The 26219-nt window shown below is 40.9% G+C and overlaps 3 protein-coding genes across 6 annotated transcripts; all 3 read right to left on the bottom strand.

The window, feature by feature from the left end:
* Positions 1 to 239: 239 nt before the first annotated feature.
* Positions 240 to 8782, bottom strand: cax1 (cation/H+ exchanger protein 1). Of its 2 annotated transcripts, none has more exons than XM_018670964.2 (20): positions 8518 to 8782; positions 7556 to 7732; positions 7313 to 7443; positions 6717 to 6825; positions 6503 to 6619; positions 6349 to 6410; positions 4792 to 4962; positions 4506 to 4691; positions 3847 to 3946; positions 3480 to 3621; positions 3182 to 3365; positions 2934 to 3033; positions 2710 to 2828; positions 2292 to 2329; positions 1953 to 2203; positions 1511 to 1644; positions 1161 to 1255; positions 999 to 1077; positions 798 to 906; positions 240 to 661 (listed from the first exon to the last, which is right to left on the bottom strand). In XM_018670964.2, the coding sequence occupies exons 1-20, from the start codon at positions 8630 to 8632 to the stop codon at positions 588 to 590; spliced, it is 2493 nt and encodes an 830-aa protein (XP_018526480.1). In that variant the 5' UTR covers positions 8633 to 8782; the 3' UTR covers positions 240 to 587. The 2 variants fall into 2 exon arrangements, with proteins under 2 accessions (XP_018526480.1, XP_018526481.1); XM_018670965.2 differs by having other exon boundaries at positions 2076 to 2203.
* Positions 8783 to 8857: 75 nt separating this feature from the next.
* On the bottom strand, positions 8858 to 17988 carry smo (smoothened, frizzled class receptor). Its single transcript, XM_018670966.2, has 12 exons — positions 17066 to 17988; positions 15769 to 15968; positions 15458 to 15667; positions 15164 to 15336; positions 14810 to 15029; positions 14586 to 14709; positions 14347 to 14439; positions 14062 to 14170; positions 13440 to 13625; positions 12690 to 12838; positions 11649 to 11783; positions 8858 to 11457 (listed from the first exon to the last, which is right to left on the bottom strand). Exons 1-12 carry the CDS (start codon positions 17325 to 17327, stop codon positions 10835 to 10837), a joined length of 2484 nt encoding a protein of 827 aa, XP_018526482.1. The 5' UTR covers positions 17328 to 17988; the 3' UTR covers positions 8858 to 10834.
* A 2417-nt stretch (positions 17989 to 20405) lies between these two features.
* tspan33a (tetraspanin 33a) lies at positions 20406 to 26161 on the bottom strand. Of its 3 annotated transcripts, none has more exons than XM_018670962.2 (8): positions 25833 to 26161; positions 23735 to 23792; positions 23297 to 23424; positions 22768 to 22806; positions 22073 to 22168; positions 21824 to 21952; positions 21573 to 21734; positions 20406 to 21437 (listed from the first exon to the last, which is right to left on the bottom strand). In XM_018670962.2, exons 1-8 carry the CDS (start codon positions 25932 to 25934, stop codon positions 21336 to 21338), a joined length of 816 nt encoding a protein of 271 aa, XP_018526478.1. In that variant the 5' UTR covers positions 25935 to 26161; the 3' UTR covers positions 20406 to 21335. The 3 variants fall into 3 exon arrangements, with proteins under 3 accessions (XP_018526478.1, XP_018526475.1, XP_018526479.1); XM_018670959.2 differs by having other exon boundaries at positions 22768 to 22842; positions 25833 to 26160; XM_018670963.2 differs by lacking the exon at positions 22768 to 22806.
* Positions 26162 to 26219: the final 58 nt, after the last annotated feature.

Genomic DNA, 26219 nt, shown 5'->3' with positions numbered 1-26219 from the left:
ATACATAACAGAATTACCTTATTTGATTATTTCCTATTTTTAGATTAATACTGCATGAACTGCTGTTGCCACATCTTCTGTGAGAATGCACACTAAACAATGGCAATAACATGGCATGGCATTCATCCTGTTAGCTGAGCTTACTAATTGTGCCAAAATGCCAATGAGTAGCATTACAGAGCCATAGAGTCCAGATATGACTAGTAGTTTTTATATGCAAAATCATGTAGAAAAGTTTCATAAACTGATGCATTTATTATATCCAATGTAAACCACATATTACAGTGACTCAGAACCAAAAACAAAACAGCACAAATTTACATTTAAATGCAAGACAGAGTCACACCAAGTAACAGATTCTTATGATAGCCAGACCCGGGGAAACGTTCCCACAAAACACCATCCAGTAATATATATTTACAAAAAGGAGACAGCTGTTAACTTACAACTCCTTGGTGACATTTCAAAACTAAATCCAATTCTCTTTCCATCTTTTGGAGCATTGAACCCACACCACCTGAAGATGAAGAATTACCGTGTTTAACGGCATGAAATTTTCAGGATTTTTTTTTTTTTTGGCAAGCAGATCAACAAGAACGTGGAGAGGGAGCAAAGAAGTAAAGGGCGAGAAGGATGAAGTAAACCACCACCAGAGCAGTGCCTGCAGACAAAACAGAGGTCATTATAATCCACATCTACAACAACTTTTTTTCTATCAGCTCTTGTGAAATGATGATGTCCTGTGAAGTGATGATGTCCATTTCTGCTGTGGGGAGAATCACGTTAACATGACTTACCCTGAAAGTAGTCACATTTTCCATCCATGAAGATGTAGTTGACCAGAATGACACTGAAGATGCTGGCCCAGAGATGAATATCACTGAACACAAGCACAAATCCAACATCCTGGTGGAAAAAATGTCATTATGGTAACATGTTGGTAATTATGCTCAAGGAAAAAAAATTATCTGTAAAAGGAAATGGTCATTTTAACTTACATAGAATGCGTTGAAGAGGATGAGCAGTGGAATCTGAATCATGCAAACCTGCACAGCAATGCAACTGCCCACTTCAAGGCTACAGATGAGGAGGACATTCAGTGTCAAAACATTTAGGAGGTTTGTCTCAGTAACTCACACTATAGTACAGGGTAGTCATACCTCAGGCTGATATTGTTCTGTAGTGCAAACTGGATCCCATTGACAATCTCAGGAAGCTCTGGCACCATAGCCAACACTGTGACACCAATGAAGTACTGCAAGAAAGACACAAGATGAATGACAGACTAAGCCCCCTTAGGTGTTTTGTCACATTATATTGAACACTTACTATCAGGTACATAGGGTCTTCATAAACAGTGCATGTCTTTTTTATCCCTGTCTGTGTTATTCACCTGAATATTCCCACTGCCGGGTTTTAATTTTAACTTGAATGGAAAGTTTCCATCACGTGCTAACTTCGTCTTGCTCATTTAATTTCTCTTCCTCTTTAAAAATAAAGCATGTAATACCTGGGAGATGGAGGAATGGGTCAGCATCGGCTCAATGTTTTCTGTGCTGAGGTCAGCGCAGCAGGCCATCAGCACAGTGGCAACAATAAGCACTCCAAGAGCTCTCCACCGGGACCAGTGGACCACATGATGACCTGCCGGCGACATACACACACAGTGAGCTCACTGACAAGCAGGTTTAATATTCCTGACTTACCTCTGTGTAGAGGGAGGGTTTTCTACCCTTTCAAATGCTTCTAAACTTTCTCATGAATTTAGGTTCTTCACACTCACATGCTTTAGAGTTTTGGCATGCACAGGCACTACTTCACCTCACTGCAAGAAAAACACTTTCCTTCTTCTGTGACTCACATGCACAAACAAGTTAACAAGGCAGGCAACAAGCAGTCAGTGCTTAGCAAGCATTTCACCTCAAAATACATCACATGCACACCACACACACCTGTTGCAGCCTGGCTGGTGGCAATAATGCTGGCATTAATACATGAGTTGGCAGCAAGTAGATGGCCAGCAGTGACCTCATCAGTTGGGTGGTAGGTGCTGGTACCCTCTTGTGTGTACTGACCATGTGCATGGCCGCCTTGGCCATCGCTGATATGGATATCATAGATGTGGGAGTGGGTCTTCAGTGTGAAGATGAGGCCAATCAGGTATGCAGCAGGCAGCAGCACAGAAATTGTGTACACCAGAGGCCTGGAAAACATTTTCTAAAATTAAGTCAAAACACAGCTGAGTACATTTAGCAAGTGTTGCAAAACTTTAAGCAATCTGTGTGACTTACTCAATATGGGAAAGAATCAAATGTGGGTCAGTTTGACTCTGTTGAGAACAAAGAATAACAATGAAAATGTATAGTTTTACATAAGATCTAAAATAAGTTTACGATAACAGTAATACAGCATGTTTCCCTGCTAAACCTCAAAGTGTAACAGCTGTGGAACCCATAAAAATGTAATCTTCACAGCAGGAGCGTCTGCAGTCTGCTAATTCAAAAATCAAAGCAAGGAAGCACAAAGGAAAGCGCCACGCTCGTGACTCACACTGCCGGTCCCCCTGTCATCTCCAAGTCCTGTTACTGAAACTGGAACAAAAGTGAACTCAAACTTGCTCAAGGCTGCTTTGTTGCTTGAGCTGAACGTGCTCTGATAGCACAGCAAGAACAGCTGGAAGTAACAGGAAAGCTAGGAGAAGCTGCCCACCGTGTCGTAGTGACAGTCCTTGCAGATGAAGGGCACACTGCTGTTGCCTGGGACGTTGGTGCAGCTTTCACACATCAAATTACCGAAGGTCTTGGAGAAGAGGGTGGGAGCAAACACGCCTGTGGACAATTATTACAGCATGAGGGTCACATTTAAAGTTTTATTCCCTCTTGTGGCTGTGTTATTGTTTATGGTAGAGTTATGGATGTGGCTGCCATACATACCCCCTATGGATATGAAGAGCAAAGCAGAGCTCACTCCAGCTGAACGACTGTTGAATCGCTGCTCTCTGTGTTTAATGCCACCAATGATCATACATATGCCCTGTGCAGGTGACAAACACACATATACCCATTTCAGACCTCATGGTAAAAAGGATCCAGCTGCAGCCGCTGCAAATGAAACCACGATAATGAACATGCAGACTTCACTGATATCTACACATGTTTGTCTGTCCTTCTTAGGCACTCACAGGTATGAACAGTATACACCCAAGTATGGTCCCAGTGAGCGCTGCTTTAACAATCTCTTCATAACATTTGGTGGCAGCATGGTGTCCCTGCAGCAGTGCTGTGATGTAGAACGTCATCTCCGTGATGGAGCCAAAAGTGGCATTCACCACCGCTCCCACTGCGAAGTTACTCTGTGCAGACATGCTGAGGGAGTATGCAAAAAATAAAATAAAAACAACCATGAACGCATTGAATGCTTTACATAGTTCCAGGTTTACACAAAATGCTAAAAGCAGCCTGTAGGTGCAGTAACTTTACCTGGCTATTCCCATGCCAATAAAGTAGGACAGAGGAATGATGGAAGTGATGGCTGTGGCAAACTTAGTTTCCGCGCTGAAGTAATTGTGTTCATGGTCAATATAGCCAATAATCAGCGTGATCAATACCAGGGGAAGCAGGTCTGAAGGGAACACTGACTTAAGGAAAACAAATAGACAGACAGTGGACACACCAGTGCTGCTTAAGAAGTACAGCAGTAGTGCACAATGCCACACAATGCCATGGTACCTTGATAAATATCATGAATAACTGGGGATGGAGAATGTAAATAAGTTGAGAGGATTGGATAGATGTCTTTCCAATGTCAAGTTGTGTCAAGTTAAATCCAACAACCAAAAAAGGATACTGAGAGCAAAAATGTTGACTCCCTGGACAGTGTATTTGTAGTAATACACATTAGATGCTTGATAACAGCATAAGATGACCCTGGCCTCACATCTGTTGGTCTAGAACATAGAGAACATAAAACATTCACCCCAAGATAGAAATCTATTTATTAGCTGTAGACACTCAATTGACACGTGGTTTAAAAGGTCACTTCACACAAATGAGCTACACTGGTATCTAGCCTTGCAGGCAGTTTTGCTGTGCTAAGGTTTTAAGATATTCACTTTCGTAATTTTGAGGCAATTTCTTTTAATGTGCTAAAAGCAGTGAAAATTTTGATTTGAAAAATTCACCAGCCACATGTCTCTCCATGGACAACATCCAGGTTACTCTGGTTAATCCACCAAAGTCAGTTTTAATTGTCTAATCAAGTCAATTCCCCAATGAAAGCTACTGTAGGACTACTGTATGTTCGTTCTAATTTGGTTGAACTGACCCTTTAAGGAAAAGAGCCACAGTGGACACACTAATTTGGTCATTGACACACTGGAAAAGCTGGTGCCATCACTAACAACAAGCAAGTATGACCACCACAGAATGCAAGTAGAACTACAGAGAACATTCCTCGCCTTGATTTCTCTTGAATAATCGCTGACATTTCAGAAAATGACCCTGTACCTTTTCCACTCTGTGGATATGGATGTCCTCTGGTGCCATGAGGAGGACAGTGGTCAGTGTGCGAGCATTCATCTTGGCTACAGGGATGGTGAAGACCAGCAGCCAGGAGAGCACACAGGCAAGGGAGTGGAATACAGCCAGAATGGGATAACCCAGTAACAACCAAACATAAGTGCTGATGCGACACTGCAGAGAAGGACAGAGTCATGAAAACCATTAATAATATACATAAATATTACTGAACGTCCCATTGCACCAAGTGATGGAATCATTCTGACTTTCTCACCCAGTGCTTTGAAATTTTTCTAGCGGGTGGTTCAGGGACGGGGATTTCAACAGGGATTGGGGAAGACACCAGAAGGGGCGCACAGTCCTTGCTGTCTTCAGTGTTGCCCTCCTCAGGAATGACCTCACACTTTGGAGGCTTCACAATCAAACTCTTTATTACATCACTTGCCTGAAAAATGAAATAATAACATGCCAAAGTTTTGCTGATATAATTCTTAAGTCTTGTAGCATCTAATTAATATATCCCAGCTATTACAGTCCCAGTATACTGTAGGATTGAGTATAGAGGTTGACCGATAGTGGATTTTTAAAGGCCGATATAATAACGATAGTTTGGAGCAGGAAAAAGCCGATAGCCGATTAATCGGCCGATATCATATCATTTTCAACACTGTTGGCAATGAACAATCTCACTTTAACATTAATTGTTTTATTGAACAGTCAAAAGTAATAAATAACAAAATAAATATATAATCCTGGAAATGGACATGAAAGTAATAAATACCTAAATAAATAAAGGAATATGAATAACTGAACATCAGTCTCAAAGCTGGTTTGTCTCAGCCAGCAGCTAAAGTTTACAAGAAATTGCCAAATTTTCAGATTCATGGCAAACTAACATGAACAGACTACACACAGACAGACAGCTTTCATTTTAGCATGTTTTTAACAAGCTGTTAATTGTTAGCTTAACAAGCACTGCGGTCATGTAGGCTAAAACATGCCGGTGGAAATGTGGCTGTTTATGCTGAAATATGATGCACGTTTATGCTTGTTGAACAAGTGGGACTTATTGCCTTATTGGTTATGTTTGTTGACTTTCAACTCCTGAAGGTTTAATTGCACTTACAGTAACGCGTGTCATCTCCTCTCTCTGCTGCCGCTTAACCCTTAGAACTCCGCTGGTGCGCAGGCGCCCCACGTGACAGCGTCTGTGTTTGCACAATATCTCAGGAACCACACAACGAAACTTAAAAAACCAAGCCATTTATTGCTATTTTTTGTCCGCCTGGCCTCTCTGTCTATTAATGCATGTATAATCTCAACCCTTTCATGCACAGTCAACTAATGAACATATTTCTTTTCAGGACAACCTGGACAATAATAATATGTATTCTAAAATGATGCCACATGAATGGATCAATAGTTATATGAGTATAAAAACAAAAGAAGAAGAAATCGGAGCATCTCATTGGTCGAAAGACTGACCAGAAGTCGTCATTGTTTACATCAAGCTTTAATATGCAAGTCCGCTAACATAATTTCCACGTTTTTACCACAAAATGTAATGAATAATGAACGTATCACGGAATTATCACGTGGGGCGCCCGCGCACCAGCGGAGTTCTAAATTAACACGTCTCTCGCTCTCTATCCCGTGCTCTCTCAGTGATCAGAGCGACAGGGAGTTTTTGTTTATGACGCTGTGGAAAAAGACTGCAGCCACCGGCCACTATCTGAGCCAAGTTCCGCCGATTCGGCCAAACCGATTAATCGGTCGACCTCTAATTGAGTACTGAATGAATTCAAAGACAGGACACCACATATCATATTACCTTCTCTACTGACGTCCCAAATGGCCAAATAAAGAACCATGCCAACTTCAAACAAAGTTTGCCTGAAAATAGTAACAAACAAAATGGTACTATGTTCTACATTCAAGAGAAACTACAATACTCTGAGTGATGCAGCTATTTACAGAATACGTACCATAAGGGATGCCAAAGATTGTTAGAAACATGAAAGGACAAATGAGGAGGTAGATTAAAGAAATCCACCATCCAAATAAAAATACATAAACTATGTTCCCAAAGGTGACCACTGAGCCTGAAAGAGAGGAGAAATCCAAAATACTGGTTAGTGTTTTTCTGTAACAAACCCACAGCAGTATGTATGAGTGCAAAGAGAGAAATTAAATACTGACCTTCTTGAGGCTTAACAACACTGAGATCAGAGTACAGCTCTTTGATGGTGTCTGATCTGTCCTCAATGGGCTTCTCTGTGACATTGCCCTTCCACTTTCTGAAGCCAAACTGAAAAAAGAAATACAGCAAAATATACCGTGCTAAATAAGATTGTCGCAATATGTTTTACCATGAGAACTTTGAGTTCATAGAGATAAATGAAGTCATTTCTACACAGCTACAGATTTTCTAAATAAAAGAGACATAGGTTAAATCTGAGAGCTGGTCCTTCTTTGTATTGTCTAGACTAACATGTTTGCTTGATGAGCATCACCTGTTTTTTTCTTTTCTTCCCTATCAAATATGCAAAACATGCATCTACCATGAAAGCACTTGTGTATTGTTCCGAAATGAATCAGGTTGAAATTTAGTTTAGCTCCACCTTGTTCCCTCCAGTCATGCAAGCACCCCGTGCAAACCTCTACTCCTTCAGTGAGGACTGACCCACGTTTTGACAACCACAAAACAAATTCAAACCTAAGAAAGCAGTTACACATCCTGGGATTTTCAAATGCACCACTGATGGTGCAGGGGGCAGTTTTATATCATAGCTCACCCTGTAGTTGTTTGCTTCCCTGTGTGCCTCCACCTCATTCTCAGCTCTGATTGTGGTCTTTGAGGTGCTTTCATGCCAACCTTCTTCACCATACCGTGATGAGGCAGACCGGGCTGAGGTGCTGTGCCCTCCTGTGCAGATCCCAAAACAGCAGCATATGATTTCTGCTCTCACCATTTTCACTTTACTTTTCTCTTTACAATGCAACTATGCTTATTTTAATCTAAATGATGTCTCATTCACCTCTGTGGACAGCGAGGAAACATTTTGGAGTATAGTGGCAGAAGTGGTGTGCAGAGGCGTCTGGGGAGGGTGTCTCCACTACACCTAGCTCCGGATGCTGGGGGCCAACACAGAGTCTGTCAGTTTGGGACTGTCGCCGTGGAAACCGGTGATGCTGTTCATGATCTACACAGTTCTCTGGATAAGGGAATATAATGGAAAACAGAGTAGTGGATTTGAAAAGTGGAAAAAAAATGGTGTATTGAATGACAAATGTACACAGCTGAGAGGTACAACATTGAAGGTGTGGAGGCTGGCTGGCATCCAGGACCAACGCCCTCCAGCTGTCCCATGGAAATGTGTGTGACTAATAAAAACCTCCTGAGAGTCATGCAGAGTGTCCCCTCTCCCCCCACTCTGTCAACTGCTGTCAGCCAAGACTGATCGCATTATCAATGCATTGCTACACATGGAGATAAGAAAACATAGCTGGCTGTGGTTTGAAATTAAAAATAGAAGCATTTTGACCATACTGTAACTAGGCCATCAGCTTAAAATGTTCTTCATGAGGATCTGACTTTTCTGTCCCAAACGTATCAAGCAGTCTTACCTGTAGAGAACTGTCTTTCTAATGAGAATGAAACCATCAAACAGTAACATGAAGAAAGATGGACTACAGGTTGCCTACAGGTTGTCCACAATTCCGGTGTAACAAAAGAATCTACACGTCTGATTTCAGAAACAGTCCTCACCTGTCTACTGCAGAGAGCCTTACAGGAAGTGTTTTTAGAAAGTTTGGGCGGCACAGGTGAGTCTGATGAGCACGCTTAAGACAAAGTAAAAGGTAAAGTAAGCGAAGAAATAAACACAGACCTTAAAGACAAATTTCCATAGCCTTCGCTTTTTAAACCTGTTGTGAGGGTGCGAGTTGTTGAATGAAGGTCATGAAGAAAGCTCCAGAAGAAGTAATAGTTTGGTCTCACCTGTGGAATCAGCTGCGGATCTTCTCCGCAGGTTCTCCACATCGCCTGGCATCAGCGATGACTTTGTGTGGGACATTTTCTCTGTCGCTGAGGTCTCTGTGCAACGATGGTTCATCCCCTCTTTATACCCTCTGCGGTCACCAGGTTGCTCACCCCGGCACACTGACGCCCAACAAAAGCAGAGGGGTGGGGTGGGTGGGCTGAGGGAATGGGAGAAAAGGCTGGAAAAATCCGATTTTACTAATTTAGCCTCATTTCAAGCTTGGCGCCCCCTAGTGGAAGAAACAATAAGGACACAATGGGAAAAAGCTGAGCATGTTTCAAAGTCATTGGGCGCATATGCAGCTACAAAATGAAGGATTACTTTTATTTACATAGAAAAACAAAAAAGAACACCTGCACAGTAAAATTGACAGTAAATGTTTTTTACACAGCTGGGAGACTTAACACAGAAAGCAACACAGAGGCCTATTGGCAAACCTTTGAAAATGAAATTATTACTTTTCAAAGCATAAAAAGTAATACTTCATTCCCTAAGTATTCTTCATTTAATTTCTCAATATCTTTGAACTTAAATCTTTTGTGTGGATATTAGCTATGCTTTATTTTTGTTGCCAAACTCACTAAATTGTTGAACTCATAGCAGTGTGGTAACTACTACTAACATAAATATACTCCTGTCTCATACAGGTCTCACATGAATAACTAGACATATTAGACAAAGCTAATTTTCAGTAGGCTAAGAAGCGATCTAGCAGTCTACTTCAGCATCATTTATCCACAGTGTGAGTGTAAAACGACAAAACTAGGTGACATTTTAGTTACAGCACAAGTACAGTGACAGCTTTTTATAGCATAATTGACTCTTCCCTTTTATATATATCATGTCAGCAGAGTATCAAATGATTTGATATACAAATCTGTACAAATAATACCCTTATTGAGAAATCTATGAACAGCCTATGTACAGTACACACGTTTATAAAAAAGAGTGAAGGAAAAATTGGAGCATTTTGTTTATATTAGGAAAAAGACTGTAAAAAATGATCTCTATGCCCACTGCAGTGTAAAAGACATCATACAAAAGAGTTTAAATCTGGACTGAAGAGAAGAGTAAAAGCATATGAAACCCAGTATAGAATGAATATATACAACAGATTAACAAAAGTAGAAATACTGCTGTAAAAAAATAACCCTTTAAAAAATAATTGTACAAAGAACTGCAATAAGTGTTGGATTATTGCACCAGGCAACAGAATGTATAAAGATAATTACTATGTATTTTAGCACAGTTTCTTATGTCAAAAATGAAGGACAGTAAGGACAAGATAATCATTTGGGTTATTCTGATGAAAACTGAAAAGTAGATAACCACAATGAAGTGAAGCTGTGAAACTGATGTGTTCACTTGATGCTGTGGGCAAAATGACGGTCAAACTTAAACCAGTTCTTTTATCACTTCCTGGCTTCAGTTTAAGTTTCAGTGTGTATCACAAACTCTTGAAGAAACCTCTCTAGGTCCTGTCACTTAGCAGTGATATTAGTACTAATAGGAGAAGAAAGATAAAGGTTAGTACCTCAGGTTAACTGTACATGAACACAAGTAATTATTGGCTAAATTTTGGTGGGTAGAGAGATACAGAGCCTTAAAAACACTGAAATATAATACAAGAGAAGACATGGGTTCAACAGTATTTGTAAGCAACCTGTAGTTATTTTAAACCTGTATAGTTTACTGTATGAGTTCAGGTTTACTGCACTGGGACAGTTCAAATAATTATGACATGAGAGATCAATCAATTACACATTAAAAACTTTAAATGTAGTGCCCTTTCAAGTCATCCCAAAAATTACTTGCTTGGGTCATTTGATTATTATTTATTATATTTATTTTTGACTGACAACTAGATTTCTCTGCTGTGTTTCGAGTTAAATGTTGTCTCAAGCAGGGCTGAGCTGATAGGGTTTCATACTAAGGATATCTATACTGTTTCAAGCCATGTACAGTTTAGCTGCCTCATTTGTCCTATCATAATGGAGTTGCCTTTGAAATTTTATTGGATACAAATAAAAGTACAAAAAATATTTTTTCATTAACTTATTCACAACATATTTTTTCACTTTATCCTTTTGCCTTTTCTAAAAAACAAAACAAAATCAAAAGAAAATAAAAAATGACCAGCTTAGTTCCGTTTTGATCTCTGCGCATTGGAATTTAGGTGCACCTTAGTAAGAATTCTGAAAGTATCCAGCACTTTTTATAGCTTACAGTCTGTGTACCACAAAGAAACAGCCAGAATATATTGGAGCTTTGCTCTTAGAAGTCAGAGTCAGCATCCATAAGCTCCGCCTCCATTAAATTGGTCCGGGAGTGGATGGGCCCATAACCGACCCTCCGGCCTGCTGGTACCCGAGCCACATGAGCCAACCTCTCTGACAGCCCGTCAGTGAGATCCACCTCCCCGGGGAAGTGAGAAGATCCATTAGGCTGCCAGGTGGAGACTGAGGGGTTGCAGCGCGGGCCGAGACCCAGATCCTGTGGACGATCATTGAAGGTCAGGGGATTAGAGAGCAGGCTGCGGCCGTAGCTGTTCTGACTGCTCTGGTATGGTGGATAGGAACATCTCTCCTCACAGGACAGAGGGTGTGAGGTTTGGAAGTCTGGGTAAGACCCCGGCAGGACTTCCTCCTCCAGCTTCTGCTGCTGCCTCTGCTGTTCCCGCAGATTGGCGACCAGGCTCGGGTGGCAGGGCAGTTTGGGCAGGCGAGGCACTGAGCTGCGGCCAAACTCTCGCTGATGATAAGTCTGGTGGTCCACCACCTCCTTCACCGGACGCACTTCCTTCTTTCTCTTCTTCTTCTTCTTTTTCCTCTTTATCATCTCTGGTGAAATCTCTGCCTCCACCATCCACAGTCTGTTCCTCTCCTCTGGAGGTGGCACTGTGAAGAAAATAATGGAGAATAAATAGATGATCAAGAGAATGATGAAGAGAATAGGAGAAAATTAAAAAAGGTGGGAGGAGAAAAGGTAAAAAGGGATAAAAGGAATGTCAGAAGGACTGGAGGCATGAGGACACGTGATTTGAAATGTTCTGCATATTAGGTATAATGTCACGGCCTCCAGCTCTCACCTGGTGTACCCGTAGGTGTAACAGAAATGTCCTGAGGCAGGATGGCACCTCGCCTGGCCACCATCTTAGTCACATGCTGCGCCCAAGCTGATGACATGTCGTTGGATGGCTCATTTAGGTCAAAATTGATTCCAGCTATGAATGAGAAAAGACAAGCCACAAACTCTCCATTTAGAGTCAACTAAGGGCAGCTTTGAATCTAACATACTCTTAATGGCTCTCCTGCGGTGCCTCAATAGCTCTGACCTGCTCCAAGCTAAACAAGCACGGCAGCCACAGCAGCCTCACAGCTTACATGAGCACAGGAATGTGTCATCCAGTTCTTAGCTACAGACATAACAATTGTCCCTAATCGTGTAGCCTCTATGCCACAAAAAAGCAAATGGAAAATCTTCTCAAGCAATATTTGATTGAAAAATATCACAGTGGAGTAAATTATTACATCAGTAAATATGGCGCCATTTTCACATTACGTTACAGAACACAACAAAGCTCAGAGAGCTGATTCACAGAGTTACTTTACTACTTTATTACTTATCTCTAGTGGTACATACCCATGCAGCTACTTTAGGTTTTTATGTGCCCAGGTTTTGATTGAATGTCCTGATTAGAGTTGCTTTGTACCAAAGAAATAATCCCTTCTAGGAAATATCTAATTACAGATTCAGATTCTGAATCATCTGCATAGCTAGAGATAAGAGAGAAAATGTCTTTTTATATCGAGTGAATCAACCCACCGCTGTCAGGGTGAACAACATCCTACAACTAATATTGTGCAATAATAACAACATGAACATGAGGTATTATCTTGATTATGAATAATCTAAATAGGAGTCTTTGCAGTTTCAATTATTTACCACAAGGTGGAAGTGCAGACACGGCTTCTATTGTTAAATTTTCAATATCCAATATTCATGCAATCTGAGAAAAGTCAATATGGTTTTCCCTGTATGAAAACACACTGCACTCTCATTTACCCTCAATTATCAGTTTAAGTTTCTCATAACGAATGATTAGAATTATTGTTACTGAGACACTCACCCACTGGCCCGTCATGGGACACAGTGTGCATGCTGAACGACAGTTCCTTCTCTGGGTCCTTGTGGAGCTCTTTCCTCATTGCAAACGCCTTGGCAATCATCTTGCTCTTCTTGATCCTCTTGGGTTCATTGTCGCTTCGGCCAATAATCCTGAAACAGGAAAAAGGAGGTTAATATGCATATGAAGACAGAGGCCAGTGGTAGTGGCTGCAGATGAGATAACTGATAGTGACCCATGAATAACAAACAGTAGGACCTTATGGTTAGAAATACCACCAGGTAACTGAAAGACAACAAGTTTAATACCATGAGCTGTCATGTCTTACATGTTCTCTCATTTTGTGCCACTTTGGAAAACACTGGATAAGGCGGTCTTAATCCCAAACTGAAAACTATAATTCCAAGAAGCTGAATTACAAATTCCTGTGAGTAAAATCCAAGATACAGTGAGCCCTTGTGAGTGCTGTTACAAAACCAGGAATTAACACTGCCAACATACAGCGCATTCACTAGGGAGACAGTGCACAATTTCTGGGAAATGTATGCCTCCATACATTTAAATGATCAGGGTGAAAATTCCCAGGAAACACTTCTTTAAAGTGTGCATAAAAATGAAGACTGTTCCCACACTGTCATCATATCCTCATTATCATATATGGACGTAGACAGGCATGCAGCCATAATATGTTCACATGCAATAAGAGGAGATTGACAGTAAGTAAAAGTATTTCATATTACAGTAATGTCTTACTTGCACCAGGTGCGTTTCCAGATGAGGATGGTGGCCTTAGTCCACACCCAGGTGCTCATAGCGATTCCCGTCCCAAACATTGAGAACAGGTTGATTTTCTCCACCATGAGGCTGGGCCGGTTCTTAATGGTGCATTCCGGGATCGGCTTGTTGGTCTGAGAGGCGATCGTCACGTTCGCTTCACACCTGTCAACAACATCACAGAGGTGATCAGTCAGTGTCCCGACCACGCTGCATGTGCCTCCCACACCTTCTAGCCATATGACTGAGGTACATTCAAATACTGGCTCTGGTAAATAAGGAGGTCTGTTACATGTTGGGGCAGGAAAGAGTGGTTTACATTTTTGAGGCTAAATTAATTCCAATCCAGCCAATGTCAACACTGTGGGGAAAAATAGGGCTGCATTCACCGTTGTAAGTTGAGCGGTCAAGCAGCGGTTTGGAATCTCAACAGCATCAGTTTGTGGATTTCTGTGTGTGACTGGATGCAGAGAGAGGAGTGTGAAGAGGTGGCTGTAACTGAAGTGCTCACAGTAGCTAAGAAGTAGCTGTGAAGCAGACAGGTGTAACCCTGTGTTGCTGTGGTGTGTATTAACAAAGGTAACTGCATATGTGATCTTACAGCACATATTCTCTGAAGCTCCTCTCCCACTCAGCCTGGTTGAAGAAGTCGTAAAAGTGGCAGCCGAAGGTGATGAAAACAAAGCCAAAAGCGAGGAACCCAAATATGCCTGATGAGAAACAGAACAAGAAATTAGATATTTCAAACATCATGATGTTGGGTTATTTATTCAGAATGCTGAAGCTCACTCTATGCATTAGGCACTGGAACTTCCCATCAGTTGGCATATCATACCATCCAAAGTATTGACATCACTGTTTGGTAAGAACAGATGACAGAACATACCAAGTCTCAGCATCGTCTCGTTGATTTTGCTCGCTGCTTTCTCACTCAGTAGTCCTGGGTGGTTACTCTTGATGGAAAACAAGGTCATGACACCTAAAACAGATACATTGAAAGATTAATTAGTTCATTTTTAAAAGAAGCTTCTCTTGTTATCATATCTCTTCATATAAGGATTGAAATTTGAACTATTTGACTTGACATGATCAAACTTTGCTGCTGCTATGAATGCGTGCGCTCACCCCGAATGAGGAAGTAGCCACCAACAACAAGCACAACACCAATGGGTGCCAGCACGAACCCAGCGCGGTATCTGTAGTTTTTGTAGCCGACGAAACAGATCCCACTCACCGAGTCTCCATCCACCTGTGGAGCGCCAGACAACGCAGACAAAAGATATCAGAAGAGTGGCAAAACATCTCAAAGTAGGAGAATATTCAAAGCAAAAATACACATTCCTACTCACCTCAGCGATAGCCAGGATGGCCACAGTGAGGACGAAGGGGATGGACCAGGTGACCATGTGGAAGTAGGAGGTTCTGCCAGACAGCGGCTGGTGGGTGGTGCCCAGGGCTTTGAAGGACGTGTGCCAGGCATAGGTCAGCATGACAAACCAGATCACACCTGACATCAGGGAGTAGTAGACGATGATGAAGATGGTGACGCATGACAGTGTCTCTGAAGACCTGTGGAGAACAACCCAACAAGAATGTGATTTTTTGCTCTATTTTTAATTTGACTATGACTGTTTGACTATCGAAATGAATCAAACTAAATTCAATCTAATCTCATGACTAGTGGGTTGAGGACATTCACTTACGAAGGTTCCCCAAGTCTCATGGTGTTATCACTTTTGCACACAATCTCCTTGCGTGCTCCATCCAGGAACTGGGCCAGCCAGCCAATACTGCCCACAAAGAAACAGGCGTTGATGTAGAAGAGGATGACGGCTGGGTAGCGGTTGGAGTTTTTCCAGTCGGCGAGAAATGTGGCCTGAAAAAGGAGAAGATGTGAAAGTGAGATGATGGTTGAAATGAATGTTCCTAAAAGACGTTAAACCTCATGGTCACAAAAACCAGCAATGAAAATGATGGGTAATGTATTTGTGTCTCACCAGGGTGAAGAAGGTGCAGAGGAGGGTGATGGTGCCAAAGTAAGCGATGTAGATGTGCATGTCGTTGTGCTCGGCCTCAGTGAACAGAGGGTTGTCACACTGGATGCCACAGCCCTCTACATCCTTGTACCAACTGGACTGAATGTCCGTCTTCACCAGGGGAGCCTCGCACTGACCTGATGTGTTAAACTTCAGCTTTTGCACCTCATTCTACACACAGAGGGTACAAAGAGAAAGATAAGTGTGTCATTCAACTTTAGCTAGAAGTTTCCAATGACCCTCCACTACTTTTACATAACAACAAACCATACCGAACATCCCACAGGGAATTTGTCACATTTGAGGAAGTTGGGCCAGCCTCTCTCCTGGTCCACGATGCTGCACGGCCGACGCGTAGCCAGACACAGGCTCTGACTGGGCAGCTCAACACGACCGTTCTCGCATTTGGGCATGTAGACAGCACAGAGCAGCGGTTGGATGACCGACCAACATCGAGGAGCGTTCCTCAAACCTAGGACGAAAAAACAGGCGGACATGAGAGATGTGCAACAAGACATGAGCTACAGTATATGTACCTGTTAATGAAGTAATCTGCTGATGATTTTCACATTAAAATGATATTTGTTTGGTCTGTAAAGTGTCACTGAAATGGTGAATAATTCTATTACAATGCCCCAGATGTGACTCCATCCAGTGTCTTCTGTTCATTAACAGTCCAAAACCTTCAGATATTTAATTTACAAAGACATAAAACAGAGAAGTGCAGAAACAGAGAAAGTGGACCAGTGAATGTTTGGTATTCTTTGCTTAATAATGACTTCATTTGAATAAATCAACTACCAAGATACTTGCTAGATAGTTTACTTTAATTGATAAATCATTCAATTAACTAATAGTTTTAGCTCTAATCCTAATAAAGATGAATTTTGTGAAAAGCTTGAATATTAAATAAATGATAAACCATAATGCATCCCTGAGGACATCAGTGGTGGTAAACCAGGACATTTTGTATCAGTGTAGATGGACAATGTGTCGACTACCTGGCACAGCATATCACTCTATTTGGATTATCGGGTAGACCTACACACCTGTGAAGCAGTCACCTGGCACTGACAGGTAATTAGTAAGATGTTATGAATGTGAAAGTCCTCTTGCAGAATATCTAAAAACCTTTTACCAGTAAGACTCTTCTATTGTTTCCTCACTAACACCTACAGGTGATTCCTTTTGTTTCCTTTAATGGCTTTTAACCCTCATTTCCTGTCGTCCTCTCTCCCCCTCTGAGTACTTGAGACTCCTCATCACAGCTCATTGTCACAACAATTAACATTATTATCACATTAAAGCAATTCATATTACCAGTGCTAGATATTTCAGTGTGGTGATTAAAAACACAATTTAGATCATTTACTGTTTATTTATATGTTTTAATAAGTAATTACTACAAAATAAAAGCATGAAAGTTGATAGAATTGCTGTTTAATATAGGTAACAGCTGGGGTATATCAGTTACTACAGATTCTTATTAGATTATAGGATGATCATAACTCTTCCTCCTCTGAGTTACAGTCTATAAAATGTGATGCAGCATCGTTTATTATATCTTACCAGACCACATGGTCAATTTTTCAAAAGCCTCTTCTTGGGTGCTGGAGTCCTCCGCCAGAATCAGAGAAGTATGTGTATATGGTAAAGGCGATCCCAGGCATGTGTTGTATTTAAGCGCCTCGCAAGTTGTCGTTTTCTTGCATTTGTCCTCAAATATCGTCCCGTTTGGAGACAACACAGCCCCGGTGCCTGAAAGCCAGGCAGCCCAGACGCAGAGCATCCCGTAAAATCTAACAATAGGGCTCCAACCGTGGGAAGACATCTTGGGAGAGAGAAATCAACCGTGCAAAAAATAATCTGACTTATTTCGTATTCTAGTGCTTCAATGACCTTTTCCCTGCAAGAGATCCAGAGAGGACGTTTTCTTCAATAGATTTCGAATAAGTTTCCAAACGCGACATGGTGAGGAAAAAAGCTGCGGGGCGCTTCAAAGTTTTCTCGCAGTCCTCCCAAACTTTTTTATTCTGCACTTCTCGTCCGATGATCCTCGCTGGATCCTCCTGAATTCCTTCATTATCCAAACTCCGAACAGCTCCAAAACTGCCCTCAAGTATGGACAGAATGGATAATCAACTCAGGGCCATATAAAGTATTCATATGAAGCGTTTTAGGCTCGGTATGAAAAAGACACCAGGCCGAGAAAGTTGCAGATTCGCCCTCCCCCCACTTGCAAAAAACTTGCCATGAAAAAGTCTGGATCTCTGTAACAAGATCTCTGGCTCAGATGCACCACCCCCTTCTCCGCAGCCCCCCCTCTTTTATGCTGGCAGAAAAATATGATGATAAATTGTCCTACATCTCTCTACGTGTCCAGAGAAGTGATTTTTCTCCGGTGAAGTGTCTGATGAGAGGTCTGTGGGGCTTTGTTGTGTTGTTCCTCTGAGTCGCAGCTCTGTGCCTGGTTGTTTTTTTGTCTCTGGTATGCACATGGTGGGGGAGAGCCAGAGCAACAAAACCTCCCCTCCCATCCCCCCTCTGCAAGTGGAAGAATGTGCCTTATGGCAGGCCTTCTCAAAAGTGTCTCATCTTCAGGACCCCCAAAACACAGCAGACCCCCACCTGATGAGTCCACCTCCAATGAGAGGATTTTTGTAGTTAAAATTACCCTATAAGCCATGCCCTCACTGTCCACCTCAAGGACTGAAAATGATATGTTTCAGTATTTTTATGAAACCCGTGACCGCCCCAGACCTTATGAGAACTACTGATCTATCAGAACAATATTCAGAGGCTACAATATAGCAGTCATTAACAAAACTATATTTCTAATGAGCACTTAAAATTGTGTTTCGAAGCTAATTTCAAAATATAATCAGGATTCATATGTCACAGCAGCATGAGAGACGGGCTAAGAGGTAAGTGAAGACATAAAGAAGCATTTGAATGAAATAAATAAAAATAAAAGAAGAAATTAAAGAGATAACACTAAAGAGCAACACACAGTATATATACATTATATAAATTATGGCTCCTTACACTATATAAATGAATTGTACAACTACTGATGCAAAAGAAACCCAGAAATCTAGCAGTTACTGCAACAGCCATAATATGTGTATTACATGTAAATATAAGTATGAAATATTTTCACATGTACCACATAGACAGTATATGTACTACAGAACATGTGGCCTAATCTGCACTGATGATATTTGTTCTTGGGGATAGTGATGTAGTTATGTAGTGAAGAGTAAACTCACATTACAACTTTATGGTATACATCAGAGATACTATCAAGCAGATGTAAGATGATTTCTTTTTACATTTATAAATTCCTTTTTTTTTTTAACTGTGTATGGGATTCTGTTTCACTTAAGATGAGAGCAGTTAGAAGATCGCAGGCTTTATTATGATGTAATATGAATTAGATAAAGATGTACATGAACTTATGAATAGTTGTAACATGCTTATATGGCAGCAGTGTGCATGTCTGTGTCTGTGTGGGATGGAGGAAGTGACAGTCACTCAAAACTACATTAAACCAGTGTCCTTTGGGGCATTCATAATGGACTGGGCTTCCTCATGCCTGTTTAAGGTGGCTGCAGGAATCTTCAAAGAAATGCTACATAACATAAATATGGACATACATAAAACACAAAACTCGTACACAATCACATTATTTTACACTGATTAAATTCTGTTTGATTTAATGATTGTGAATATGCCAGGAGGAAACCAGTGGTCTCCACCATGCTGCTGCTGTTATCACATTAATTAGACTGTGAATTTGCAGCATTTGCATAGCTACTGATGCTTTGTTTCTCTCCTGATGTTCTGAGAGTAAAACTGGGTTAGCTCTGCTCCATCCTCTGTGTGTGTGTGTGTGTGTGTGTTTGTGTGTCTGTCTGTCTGTCTGTTTGGGCCTCCTTAAAACCCAAAGCAACATGGCCGCCTGAGTGAGTCAGGGGCAAGAAAAAAAAAAGAAAGAAAAAAAGCAAAAGAAAACCAGGGACCACACACAGAGCAACAGAGTCTGAGCCAACACACACTCACACATACACATAGATATCAAAACACACACTCACTATCACCAGAGACTGCTACAGAGACATAAACCGCAGTTTGTACTGTCACTTCTTGATTGTATCCAGTTGCTTCTACTAAATTATAACATGTAACCCCTCTAAAAAGTGCTTTCACTCCTTTGTGTCACTGGATGGGTGATGTAGTAGATTCAGGTGTGTGCTAAACAGATAATCACAGTAAGGGGGAGTAACCGCAGCTTTTAACTAACATAGAAATGTGATGTTTAGCTTGTAGACTTGCGTCAAAGGCTGTTAAACACGCAGGGCTGTTTCTGCTCCCAAAGATTACAGGCATCAGGTTTCAGGCTGTAAAAGTCTCACAAATCAGGTTTTCATTTGCCAGGCGGAGAAATGGGGAGGAGATGAGAGGTAGTGTTGGTTTATGCTTCTTCACGGTTACATTAGACTTTTGGGTAGAGCCTTTCGTTTAATAATGAGGGTGTTAGTGAGGATAGAATTCACAGATACAAAGAGCACTCAACATTTTTGACTATGCTGAACCTAAATCCTAACAAAAACAGTTCAATACTGCTACACTTTCCTTTGCATCTCAGAGCAAATCAAGCTTTAATTGGTACTGTATCAAGAAAACAAGTACAGATAGAGATTATTTTTAGTGCCTAGTGAATCCTTTCTCAGTCAGAGAACCTAAATCACTGTCTGCTCACTGAGAGGACTGTTGTAGTGGCTACATCAACAAGCAATTCAAGCATTCACACAACTGTTTTCTTTTGTGGGAAAGCTGGGAGTCCCCACTTCTTCTGTATTTCAGTTAGAAACTGCTTTACAAGAAAGAACAAAAGGTGAGAACAGGATTGAAATTATCCATGCAGGATTTAAAATATATCAGCCACAACATATGTACAGAATATGAACTGTGCATGCAGCCTATGTGATCTGGCAGACATTTGTTTGTAATGGCAGCCCATTCAGACACACACCCTACAAAATCCAGCAGCTCTTGCAGTCACGCAGGCCGTCAACTGGCTAAAATGTGAGGAGGAAATGACATCACGTGCTGTGTGAGGTCTCAGCAGGACAACCAAGAAGCCTAACATGGCCACGCTGTGGAGTGTCAGACCGTTAGTGTAAACATGTGTTTGCAGCTCCTGTCAAATGCAAACATGCTAAAATAATTATGTAAAAAATATTTATTAGACTGCAACAGGAGTTGAAGGCATTTCTGGGACCCAGAGGTAACACAGTTATTTCATCTACAAAGTAAAAAAGATGCATATTTCTAACATGAATAAAAACGATATGAGATGTATGTTTCAGCAATTTTTTTTCATAGTCTGCAAAACAATACATTTTAGAAAATGTGATTCCCTTCTCAGTCAGTAAACATTTGCAGTAACCGCTCTAGCTTGGCACCTCAAAAAAAACAAAAAAAAAAACAACAACTTTGATGTAGATTATACTGACTGTACTTATTAACTAAAAGTCAAAATAATCTTATCAACATGACCCCAAACACAAAATACCCCTCCTGCCCCTGCAGGGGAATAACTACTCTTAACTACTACAAAATGTTTGGTAAATGCAATCATTCTCTGTGTCCAGTGGGTAGCGCCAGAGTCATATTACTCCATCTGTTTCCTTTTTAAATCCAAGAGAGTGGATACTCATACCCAGGTGACAGAGCTTTCAGAGAACTGCCATATAAAGTTCTACCTGTCTTCCCTCAGCTGCTTGTATTACCATGTTTACAGTGTTGTTCATGAGAGAATCTAGTCTGGTCTGGGTCAGCTCCATGGGTCAGAGCGGTGTTTTTGGTTGTAGTTCTGCAGCTCGATCTGGTCTTTAATCTGATTGATCAGAATCTGAGACAGGAGGATCCCAACCAGCTGTAGAGGAGGAAACACAGACAGAGGGTTTACCAGCTGGCTACAACCGTTAGGCTCTTCTCTTACATGCTTGAGCACAATGCGTGTCTGTTTGTGTGTGTTGGTGCAGTGTGTGTACGGTGAATCACATCCTACCTGTGGTATGGCCAATCCCAGTGCAATGCCTCCAAGTAGGAACATGTTGCTGTGAATCCAATTAACTAATTTATCTATGCAGCCATTGGTGTGGATATGATCTCCAGCTTCAAGGTACTCAAAATTCTGCATGTAATGGCCGCACATGGTGTTGACAACCACCTGCACAAATAGACATATACAGCTTACACATTAAAAAAAAACAAAAAACAAAATCAAAATATTACCAGTAGAGTGGGTAAAAAGATGACCTTTTCTTTGGATATGATACAACAGGAGAAGGGCACAGAGCAGCGTTCTGTGCTGGGGTTGTCCTTGCTACAGTTGAAGTACATGTTCCGGGACCAGTCAGTGTATGTCACACCACCACAGCATCCAAACTGAGAAGACATTTGAGATGCAAAAGATTATGTCAGCTATTACCTGGGTACATATAATGAAAAATGATGATAACCTATAATATGTATGGCATGAAGCCTGCATTTGGAAAAAATAATTACCTCCATCTGACCAAAATCAATAAGGTTTTGCAGATCAATGTCATCTCTGTAGTGGATAATAGCATTGTTGATCATCTCTGTCACTTTGCTCCGTGCCTTGAAAGGGTATGGAAAAAAAGCAGCATGTACAAAAAACACACCACAAATTCAGAGAATGGGTATATGTTGCATCATATGTAATGTAAGACAATTGGAATCCATGATAAAGGCACATTTAGATGAAGTAACAGTCTGACATTTTTGCAGCAGTTACAGACAAATCACAGCAGAGGGCGAGCTTTTCATTATTCTTCATGATAAAAAAGGACAAATAAAAAAATCTATCCCAAGAAACAGTCGATGAACAAATTCAGTACCTTTTTCAAGTAGTATTAAGATTAATTTAACTAGTATTGATACATATTTTAGTTATATGTTATATGATGCATTAGATCTTTTGGGGGATTTAGTTAAAATCCACCAACAACAAACCAATGATATCAAAAAACAATAACAACAGAACTTAATTAAGTGTTACCGGCCAATTTCAACCAACTTTACAGGTATATTTGTAATATGTGTGGTTCAATCAATCATCAAAAACACACAGTTTAAAATAACTTAGAAATGTGAAAAACACCTCTTTCAAACTCCTGACAAATACATTTATGCTTGTATTATTCTGACAGAGAAAGTCCTCCTCACTGTTTCCTTACTGTATCTGAGAAGATGAAGCCAAGGATACCAGCAATGAGCTGGAGCAGAAAGATCACTGTTAGAGAGATACAGAACTGGGAGGGAAATGGAGAGATGGTTACAATACTGTGAACATTAATCTGTTTTTTATTAATTCTTTACAGGACAGATTCCATGAGATGCTGCATCTCCATACAAACTCAGCTGTTGCTTATTAACACCCTTACTTGAGGAAAACATGCAGCAACCTAAGAACAACCAGGCAAGGGCTGAAAAAGCTAGTCACCTCAAGACTGATTTGACTGTCTGTAATTTTTAAAGTTTATTTTTTAAATGAGTACTGAGTTAAAATCTTTATACAACATAGTAAAACAATGTGCTTGTGCCTCTGTTTTTATTAAGCTAAACCTTGCTCACAGGACATGTTGACTTTGTGGGTTCAAAGTTGACCCATGAGCCCCACTGCATGTTATATGTCTTTTCCTGTTCCTCAAAATGTATCTCTACAGAATGAATTACAGTCTAGAAGTTGAAAAACTCCTGACTTACTGTCTGAAGGAGGCAGATGTTTTCTCTCAGGGAGCCCACACAGCCACAGAAGGTAATGATGAACATGAGGACCCCCACAACCAATAGCATCATAGCTGGGTCCACTGAAAGACAGGCCATTGCTGCCTCTGAGGTAAAGAAGAAAATAGAGGTTGGAAGACATGGACAGAGCAAAGTCTGTCTTTTGTACCAATGACAGAATTCAAACTTTCATACAGTAGCTTGAAATATTAATGGAAGCACTCTATGTTTTCAAGCATCTTTCTATTAAACATTGAATAAACACACTTCTTTACATTTGTTGTGATTCATTTCCTTTTATAAATCCTGAATACACATTTGGGGGCTGTTTTCCAACTTTTCCCACTGTTTGGACTCAATACTCCCACACTAAACATGAAGAAACACTGTATGCTCTATCCATGGAGGATCTTTTACCTGCATGTTTCATCATGCGGGCGTACACTCCGATGGACACCATCACCAGGGAGATTATCTGTGGAAAAGATAAAAAAGATTTCCCAGGATTTCTTAACATTTTGTGCCTTTCATTGTGCATAATTCACAGGGCATAATAAATAGAAACCTCACACACCACAGTGGGTGAAGAACTATTTCCATGTTCATACTTGTCAAAGGAGTGGCACCATTCACTAGAACACTTAATCATGAAAATAGGAAAGATGTGCATGAGGTATATTTGAGTCATAGACAAGGCTGAACTGATAGAATATAAGGTAATTTTCCAAAAGTACACTCTGATTGAGTTCAGTTGAACTAGACCACCACAGCATTCTTTATTAAGTGCAAATTAGGAGATTCTGCAATCCACTCTGCTTCCATCTGACTAAATCGACCTGGCAGCAAACTGTACCCTTCCCTAAAAAATAAAGAGCCTTTCACTCAGCGCTCCTCTCCTAGTCTCAATAGAATAATAGGGAGCCCTCAGAAATACTCGTCCCCACCCTGAATGAAATGGATCCAGTTACCACAGACACAGCACCTTATTGGGGTAGAAGGGCAAAGCTTGATTTGCCTGCCTGTTTCTGTAAATGTTTAGTTTCACAGTGAACTAATCAGATATGATGCTTCAAGCAAACAGGTGGCTTCTGGAAAGTAACAAATAGTATATCTGTTTAAGTCTGAAATTGTCAGCGAATGTGAACAGTTACGCTAGATCTATAATTAAATAGACACTAAATCACATGTTGGTTTTGAAATGTAACCCATTTCCTGCTAATTACAAAGGTTATAACAAAAACTGGACTTTCCGGGGCAATTTCCTAAAATGACAGACAATCTAAACAAGGGAAGAAGCACAAACTTACAATAATCTTTGGCGTGTCCTGTACAGAGCTCATTGTAGCCAGAGGCAACAGAAATGACAACAACACATTCCACGTACAAGGGCTTCAAGTTTTTACACAGCCTTATCCTGTGTGTACATGGTAGTTAGTGTGGTTCAGAACGTGGCTGACATTTTCATACTACATTGCTGAGAATATAGAAGGGAATAGGGAACAGACCTGATGATTTGTTTGACTTATTGTTTAGTTTTCTTTTTCTGTAATTTTCTATGTCATCTATGATTGGTCAGGAATAAGAAAGTTTCCTCTCACTGAACTAAGCCACAGGAGGTTTAATCTGCAACGACAGATCAGCTCTAAAATACTGTGAGAAATCTTCTTATGTTACAGTTCCCAAGCACCTGACACTGAAATCCAGTGATATGAACTTTGCTTTGTTTACAGCTCACTGCTGAGAACTGAATTCTTTACTTTTAAAGTCTAAAGTCGTACAATCATTAACCCAAGTTTACCCCAGTCAACGAACTGGGCACCCACATCTCACACAAATCTGCATATGAATTAAGTTAGTCTTCCCTGGAAACTGAATATGTCATGCAAAGAACTAGTGAAATAAGTGCAGCACAGTGTGTGGTACCTGAAACAAAACATCAGCAGTTGTTATTGAGATGACAACAATGTGCTTGTGCCAGACAGATACTGGACTCTGACAAAAGGTCCTCTGAGACCAAAATGTGATGATACATTCCTGATTTGCAAGGTAAAAATAAAACTTGGTTACTGTCCAGTGAACAAGCACCAAGCACCTGGTGTGAGAGAGAGTGTGTGAGAGTGTGTGTGTGTGTGTGTGTGTGTGTGTGTGTGTGTGTGTGAGCTAGGTTAACTTCCCCTCTTCTCTTTCCTAGACACCTTTCACTCTCTGTGAAACACTAAATTTAAGGAACAACTTCATCAAGCAAAGCAGTGGGTGCTCCAACTGCCAGTAAACAAAATCTAGATCTCAGACTCTTAAGGATAAACATAAGTAGGAAACACTTATGTCTGACATTGCTGAAATATTTGGAAAACGCCTCTTAATTTGTTATCAAAATATACTTTAGTGTAATTAGCAGAGAGTAAATCTGGCTTGCCAAGAGATACAGGTGATTAACCTGCACGCAGGAGATGTAAATAAAGGTTACCACACTTTAAGCCTTATCACTCATTATTTAAACATACAGGACACTCACCCAAAATATAAAATTAAACATGAACAGTAGATACTTCACAAATGGACTGACGAAGGAGAAGTCCTCATCATATCCAGGTGTTCCTCTGCGTCTCCCTCCCATGGCGACAAGTATCCAAGCGTCTTATCCAAGTTTGCTCACAAATGAGCTAGCTGTACGAGTAAATGACTTCCCGAAAGCAAAACCAAAGACTTGTCAGCATAATGACGATGAGGAGCTAAAGATTTTTCTGCACTTTCTTGAGCCAGCACGCACAGCCACGGTAACTGATTACAGACCTGCAGCGAGCGCTATTTGCTACTGGCTGACTGGGCGTGTATGAACTGGGTGTGTTAACAGCACTGAGTATCACGTCTTTACCGGTGATCGTATGTACCTGCGTGCGTT

This window comes from Lates calcarifer, linkage group LG18, assembly GCF_001640805.2.
Source record: "Lates calcarifer isolate ASB-BC8 linkage group LG18, TLL_Latcal_v3, whole genome shotgun sequence".
NCBI lineage: Eukaryota > Metazoa > Chordata > Actinopteri > Centropomidae > Lates > Lates calcarifer.
Note: the sequence above shows the minus strand (reverse complement) of the source record. Positions and strands in the feature narration are given on the sequence as shown.

Bases quoted from the DNA above. Each gene is read 5' to 3' on its own strand.
- tspan33a (XM_018670959.2), bottom strand. From the start codon at position 25,934: ATGGGAGGGAGACGCAGAGGAACACCTGGATATGATGAGGACTTCTCC. The intron at 23,425-23,734 runs GTAAAAGATCCT...TCTTTACCTCAG, and splicing joins CCGCATGATGAAACATGCAG to AGGCAGCAATGGCCTGTCTT. The intron at 21,953-22,072 runs GTAATTATTTTT...ATGTCTTCTCAG, and splicing joins TTGATTTTGGTCAGATGGAG to TTTGGATGCTGTGGTGGTGT.
- smo (XM_018670966.2), bottom strand. From the start codon at position 17,327: ATGTCTTCCCACGGTTGGAGCCCTATTGTTAGATTTTACGGGATGCTC. The intron at 14,440-14,585 runs GTGAGCGCACGC...TATCTGTTTTAG, and splicing joins TGGCTACTTCCTCATTCGGG to GTGTCATGACCTTGTTTTCC. The intron at 14,171-14,346 runs GTATGTTCTGTC...GTTTCTCATCAG, and splicing joins CGAGACGATGCTGAGACTTG to GCATATTTGGGTTCCTCGCT.
- cax1 (XM_018670964.2), bottom strand. From the start codon at position 8,632: ATGAACCATCGTTGCACAGAGACCTCAGCGACAGAGAAAATGTCCCAC. The intron at 3,622-3,846 runs GTATCCTTTTTT...TGTTCCCTTCAG, and splicing joins AGTCAACATTTTTGCTCTCA to ACCTGCTTCCCCTGGTATTG. The intron at 2,829-2,933 runs GTATGTATGGCA...AATTGTCCACAG, and splicing joins GCTCTTCATATCCATAGGGG to GCGTGTTTGCTCCCACCCTC.